This window comes from Falco biarmicus, chromosome 1, assembly GCF_023638135.1.
Source record: "Falco biarmicus isolate bFalBia1 chromosome 1, bFalBia1.pri, whole genome shotgun sequence".
In the NCBI taxonomy this organism is placed as follows: Eukaryota; Metazoa; Chordata; class Aves; order Falconiformes; family Falconidae; genus Falco; species Falco biarmicus.
In genome coordinates, this window is record NC_079288.1 from 78,218,227 (window position 1) to 78,225,020 (window position 6,794).

At 58.9% G+C, this 6,794-nt stretch overlaps 1 protein-coding gene across 1 annotated transcript; it reads right to left on the minus strand.

Annotated features, from left to right (window-relative positions):
• Positions 1–540: 540 nt before the first annotated feature.
• On the minus strand, positions 541–3,721 carry LOC130143576 (homeobox protein HMX2-like). The gene is made up of 2 exons (XM_056326302.1): positions 3,429–3,721; positions 541–2,804 (listed from the first exon to the last, which is right to left on the minus strand). The coding sequence occupies exons 1-2, from the start codon at positions 3,643–3,645 to the stop codon at positions 2,215–2,217; spliced, it is 807 nt and encodes a 268-aa protein (XP_056182277.1). The 5' UTR covers positions 3,646–3,721; the 3' UTR covers positions 541–2,214.
• Between the last annotated feature and the right edge of the window lie 3,073 nt (positions 3,722–6,794).

Genomic DNA, 6,794 nt, shown 5'->3' on the forward strand with positions numbered 1-6,794 from the left:
CTTTTCCTTCAGTTGCCTCTACAATTCCAGAAACAATTCTATAAAACAGAGAGAAGAATAAGACTGGAAATAGTTTGATAATTGCGATGAAAAAAGTAGATTAATTGCTGAATAGCGACTTTTTATATACTTATCTTTCACAACGCAGACATCTGATGCTGCAGTTATGTGGAAGGGTAGTTTTAGATGAATCTAGCTCCGTGTCCTAAGGAAATGGACCTTAGCGCGTAGCTGCTGCATCTAATCAAACTTCCATTGGTAAGGGTTTGGAAAAAGCCGGATTTGCCCATATCGGTATTGATTAATCTCGTGGCAGTAATCAGGGAAGGGTGTATGGACGTTGGAAATATTAGAAATAGCAACCAAAGGCAGGTTCCCATATAGATGATCAATTATAAAAAACAGGCAAACGCGAACAATTGGGAATCGGGTCATCGTCGCTTATATGCGTCTCCAATGTTTGTAGCCACGGAGCAACTCGTGGACTCAGAGGATCTGAATTTAACTTTCACCATAAAGTCAGATCAGAAAAGAAGGGTCGGTGGCGCGACCCAAACCGTTAATTCGCCTCCTGCATCTTCCCGGGACCTGCAGTTTGGGGAAACCAGAGCTGCGAAGCGTAGCCGGCGGGTCCCCCTCGCTCCGTCGCACCGCCCCTGCAGCCGCCTCGGCAGCGTTTATCCTTGTCCGGAGCGAGGTGCGTCCCGTGGGACCCCTCTTGCTCCTTGACACTGATTCGAGACCGATTAAAAAGCGAAAGGCGAGGTCAAACGACGCTCCCAGATCATCGCAACCGTGAGAAAACTCCAGGCAGCCTCTGCCAGCCGCTTCCCAGCGCTCGGCAGGCGCAGGGACCGCCCCGGCCCCGCTCCCCAGCCCGCAGCCGCAGCGCTTTCCCCGGCCGCGCAGCGCTCGGCGGAGGCGGCTTGTGAGCCGCGGGGCTACCGCTTGCCCGCTCCCCCCGGCGGGCCGGCCCACGCCCCTGCCCGCAGGGTCGCTGCCCGCCCCTGCCCATCGCCCACGGGAAGGCAAACGGCAGAAGAGCACGACAAGGAAAGCAAACCCCTTCTCATCCAGCCGCGTCGCCTATCGCTTTTGTTCCCACTGGGAAAGTCGAGAAGCTGCCCGTTTTCGCACCCACGGGGGAATTTCGTAATGCCATGATTGTGTTTTTAACCTTTATTTTTAAACTAAAAACCGTCGATGCACTCTAGGAAATACCTTTCGTTTGATACTGCCTAGTAGTAACCGTAGTGAAAAGGCATGCATGTCACCTTCTGAATAGGTTTATTTCCAACCTTTGAGTATAAAGCGTGTGGAACTTGAAAATCAGAGGACGACAAAAGCGTTTGGAAATCCGGGAGAGCGCGGGTTGGGAGGCAACAAAAAAAGAAATTTGAAAAAAAAAAAAAAAGAAAGAAAAGAAAGAAAGAAAAAAACAACACTTCTTTACTCTAGGATCTAGCAGATAAAATTGTCCCACGAGATTTCGGGGGGCGGGGTTAGCACAAGAAGTATGAGAGACAGCTTGTCTTGTTCTGCAAAAACATCAGACGAGCCGCATTTTGAGAACCAGTTAGCACAAAAAGTGTGAGAGAGCTCGGGTATTTTTCGGGAGAGACAAAAAAAAAAAAAAATAGTAGTCAGAGAAGCCACCGTTTAAGAACCAGATCTGAGGAAAGGTGTCTACATTTCGATAGTGTCAAAGATGGGGAAAGGGTAATCTGAGGGACACTAGAGGTGGAGCGTTTGAGACAGAGGAGCGCATCGCGGCCTTCGCTTTTAGCAAACTCTATTGAAAGGGACTCGGATCACCGTACCGCGACGGCCACGGCGCTGGGGCAGACGCGGGGACACAGTCCCTGTGGGTTGAGGCAGAGCATCGGCTCCCCCTGAAATACGGGCACGGGATAATTTGGAGAGAGGGAGGCAGAACACATCCCCGTTTCTTTGGTGGCTTCCTGTTATTTCCTCGGTCCTGACCAGAGAAAAAGCGCTGCAAGAGCGAGGGCGGGCTGGCAGCGCCATTTCGAGCTTTAACAACGTGTCGGCGGCCCACGGACACGCGTGGAGGGAGCCCGGGCGGCCCCTTCGTGGGCCGGGGTCGGCTGCCGCCGGCCGTGGAGAAGGTGGACACCCCACCGACACGGCGGGGGCATAAATAACATCGGGGCAGCCCCCGGCGAGAGGAAGGTCGGGGGCCGGGGGGAGAGGCTATACGTCCCCGTCCACCAGGCTGAAGTGTTTGCCCGGCCCGGGGAGGCAGAGGTAGGGGATGGCGCTGCCCGGGTAGAGCAGGGGGAAGGGCAGCGGCAGCAAGCAGCGGCTGAGCAGGGTGCTGTCCTTGTAAAGGGCCGGGAAGGCGAGAGCCGCCGCGGCGGGGGGCGGCGGCTGCTCCCCGGGAGGCTCCGCCGGCCCCGGGCCCTCGGGCTCCGTCGACATCTGTCTCTTGAGCTTGTTGCGGCGGTTCTGGAACCAGATCTTCACCTGGGTCTCGGTGAGGTGCAGCGCGGCGGCCAGCCCGGCCCGCTCGGCGCTGCTCAGGTAGCGCTTCACGTCAAAGGTGGACTCCAGCTGGAAGACCTGGCTCTTGGAGAAGATGGTCCTCGTTTTCTTCCTGCCGCCCGCCGCCGGCGACCTGCCGCTTTCCCCGCCGCAGCCACCGGCCTCCCGCGGCGGCGGCTGCCGGGTGCCGCGCAGCCCCTCGGCGGGGAGTGGGGAGCCCGCGCCGCCTCCGCCGCTCTCGGGCTCCGTGCGGAAGCCACGGCTCGTCCCCTCGGCCCGGAGCCGGCGGGGCGCGCTGCCTGCAGGGGCAAAGCACAGCATCAGCCCCCCGCCGCCGCCCGCGCCCCCGCCCCGCATGCACGCACGGCCCGGCGAAGCGCTGGGGAGAGGGGCCGAAGCCGGGGAGGGAGGGGGGGCTAGGATGGGGAGGGAGTTGCCGAGAGCTGGCCACGGCCCCCCCACCCTCCAGAGGGGAAGAGAAGGGTGAGCAGCTTCCAATAAGAATCTAAGGGAATGTCTCTGCCAGCTGTATGACAGAGAAGCCAGGGGCTCCTGGACACGCACAAACTGCCAAGGAGGCCTGGAGGAGGGTAAAACACCCTGGAAAATCCCCTGGAAGCAGGTTGGTGCGTGTGCGTGTGCCGGTGGCAGTTGCTCCCGCCCGGCCGCGGAGCCTCGGTCCCTCCTCCGGCTGCGTGAGCGGCGCGGCTGCGTGCGCCTGTGGGCAAGTGTGCTTGGCTGCGTGTGCGTGTGCGTGACTGCGTGTGCGTGTGAGTGTCTGCGTGTGTGCGGGCCCGGCCCGGCGGCGCTGGGGGGGCCGGGGCAGACCCCCGCCGGGGGCCGGGCCGGGGCCGCTGTCTGGGTGGGAGCCGGGTTGCGACCCGACGTGCGAGACAGCCTGGGGCGGGCTGCCGGCTCTGTACCCGAGTTGCTGGAGCCTTTACTGGGGTCTTGCTCCGCAGGCCCCTCTTCCTCCTCCTCCTCCTCCTCCTCCGCCTCCTCCGGCAGCGCGCCGCGGGCTCTGCCCTGCTCCCGGGGTGGACGGCGGGGGCCGGGCTGCAGGATGCTGTCGATGCTGAACGCGGGCGGCGCGGCCGGGGCCGGCGGTGGGGGTCGGCGGCCGCTCCCGAGCTGCACCATGGCGCGCCGAGCCGAGCCGAGCCGCGCCGCGCCGTGCTGCGCCGCAGGACTGACTGGGGCGGGCGGGCGGCAGCGGCAGCCGGGGCGGAGGGAAGGATGGGTCGGGGGGAGGGAGGAGGGGTCGGGGCGGCGGAGGGAGGGGATGGAGCTAGAGGGAGCCAAAGGACTGAGGACAGGGGGAGCGGTGCAGGGGAGGGAGGGACAGAGGGAGGGGAGGTGGCAGGGAAGAGAGGCAGAGAAGAAGGAAAAGGAGCAGGAGCTGGAGGGAAGCGGGGAGGAAGGGATGGGGAAGGAGGGTGTGTGTGTGTGTGCCGTGGTGCTTCTTTCCTCACTGCCGATGAGATGCGCCCCGAAAGGGTGCCCTGGGCAGCAGGGGCAAGGCAGGGCTGGCTGCCCTCCTGCCCAGGCCCTTGGCTGCCAGGCGGCAGAGGAAAGGCAGAGCCAGGCGCAGGAGAGCCCACGGGGAAGGCGAGGAGGAGGTGGGGTGGCAGGACGGAGATCTCTGAAGTGAAGAAGGATGGAGGGAGAAGACTGCAAATGAGAGCAGGGGAATGGGGCGGAGTGCAACAAGGAAAAGCAGTGATGGCAGTAAGAGCAGGCAGGAGGGAAAGGGGAGGCCGGGAGCCGGCAAAACCCTTCCTGCGTGTTTGTACAGCACCTGGTACGACACCAGGCAGTCTGCTGAGGGCATTTGCTGTAGATTATCGATGCCGTTGTAAGGGGGTGGGGGGCCCTGGTGAAGAGTAATTCATACAGCCTGAGTCCCATCCCGGCGGTCCTTCTGCTGGCAGGCCCTCAGGCCGAGTGTGCAGAGTTCCCCAGGAGAGACAGGGATCCCCTTTCCTCCCGAGGAGCCCCGTGGTGTCAGGCCACCCCGAAATCCACACCCAAACCCCCAAAGCGTCTGCAGAACCCTTCTGTGGTTTTCATGAGCTAAAAGTTGTATGAGATCCCGCATTTGGGACAGGAACGGTGAGAAAGTGCTGGCCAGTGTGCCTGTGTCAGTACGCCCAGGGTATGCTTTTTGGAGGATGGAGAAGTGCTCGCCTGTTCTGTGGGACTTGGGGAGGGATCGGTGTGTTTCTGTTCTATCTGGAGAACTTTGGCTTCCCACCACCTCCCAGCGCTGCAACGTTTTAAAAACCGTTTACGCTACCCCTGGGCAGGGCATCCATCGACTTCAGAGCTGCCACCAGCTGGGGATGGCGGGGGGGAGCCCTCGCCCCCCCTTGAGGCCCCCTGTAAAGCCAGGGAAATGTTTCCAACTGGATTTTAAGAGGCCTTTAGTCCGAATCTCGAGGTTTCCGCCACAAAAACTGCTGAGGGCAAGCGAGAAGCCCTTGGAAAAGAGTTGATAATAGAAGTGCTGACAGTCTCTTAAATATTGTGATGGCAGAGATTCCATGAGCTAAAATCAAGGCATCTTAAGGCTTTGGGCCGTGTGAATCTTTAACGCACTGGTACTTGAGAGAGTGGGTTTCAGCTCTTTTTCTTGAAAAGTTGTTTCACTTTATAAATGCACTCAGATTTTAATGAAGCCGTCTGCTGGAGAGCTGTACATTTTCTACGAGGAGGAAAAAAAAGAAGAAGAAAATAAAAAACCAACCTAACAAGTCCGTCTTCCATCAACACGATTATTGGCCAAATGCCCAACTTGTTGCATTTGTCTTGCAATCTCCAGTACAAGCTGGTGGTTCTGACAGAGGGAAGTGTCCCCTCAAGAGAGAGTGATAGGCCAAGGAAAAGGATGGGGAACAGTGGTAAAAAAATGCAGAAGCAGCTGGAAAGATAAAAAGAAATTCCCCGTGAGCTGGTAAAACTTGGAGCATGGGGGACTTGGATGCCAGGTAGGTCGGTCTTTGCCCCCGCAATCCTGTCTTGGCCTCCCTTCCCGCTGTCCGTGAATGAGGCGTGTCCCAGGTGCTCACATCTGTTCTTGCTGCAAAGCAGTTCCCTTTTAGTCCCGCAAAAATCCATCTTAAAAGCAAATGCGTTGACTCAGTATGTTTTCCTAGAAGACTTTTTCTTGGAAGAAAAAGGGAAACTTGAAGAAGGCAGAAAATAAGAAGGAAAATGAAGAAGGAGACATGATGTTTATCTCCTAACTTTTTTCACTGCCCCCTCTCCCCGAACTGTCCAAGTTCAGCCCTTGGAGACCCGGCCCGGCAACACACCTCTGGGAAAGGTCTGTTTTCCTCCTTTCCCAGCCCCATTTGGTCGCTTTACAAACCCGATATTTCCCCTGACAAACTGTGCAGTGAGGGAGCACGCTACCGTACCGGATCTCTCCAGCCGCTGGGGCAGGTTGAAACCAATTCACTGGCCACAAGAGGATGGGGGGCCTCCGGGGTCCCCCCTACAGCGAATCCTACAAGCCAGATCCGTTGACGGCTCCTCACGCCCTCTGCCAGGGTCCCCCTTAGCTTCAGGGGGGAGTAAAGACTTGGCTTCGCATGTGAACAGCGGAGCCGTACCCTGCCAAGCCCAACCACCCGCCCGCAAAGTGTACTTCCACAGAGGGAGCGCTCTGCGGCGGGGAGGGTCCCGCTCCAAGCCCCCAGCAAACCCTTCCGAGCCCCGGCCCGTCCGCGTTCGGCCCGGAGCTGATGGGGCTGTCGGTGCCCGAGGGCGAGAGACTTTGCCAGAAGTCTGAGCCTTTTCCGAGTGACTGGCTCCTGGGGCGCGGGCAGCGCAGCCCCGGCAGAGGCTTGGCTGAGAGCGGCCGCGGGGCAGTGGGGCTTCGGCCGGAGTCTCCGCTTTCTGCGAGACTCAGCTGCCAGGGGCTGAGCCAGCAAAGGGGGTCTCGCTGCCCAAGGGCTGTCCCCCGCAGCACTGCTCCGCGTCGTGATTCATTCCCCAGACTCCGAAAGGCCTTCGGACAAGGTGCTTAATCACTCGGTTTAAGAGCAACAATTTTCCTTACAATAGGTACAGGTTTCCCGGCACTGATACTTTCAAATTCCGCGTTTCATTCGTATTTTATGTGGGAGGAACCTTGTCGTCTGGGACGTGTCGTGACAGGGAGGCCGGTAACACACAGCAGCAGCGCAGGAAGAGCGAACCTTTTTCTTTGAATAATATATTCCTGTATCAGAAGCTAACAGAAACCTTTCACCTGGGCAAGCTTTTCACCAGAAATCACCCGGCAC

Bases quoted from the DNA above. Each gene is read 5' to 3' on its own strand.
- LOC130143576 (XM_056326302.1), bottom strand. From the start codon at position 3,645: ATGGTGCAGCTCGGGAGCGGCCGCCGACCCCCACCGCCGGCCCCGGCC. The intron at 2,805-3,428 runs GTACAGAGCCGG...TTGCCCCTGCAG, and splicing joins TAAAGGCTCCAGCAACTCGG to GCAGCGCGCCCCGCCGGCTC.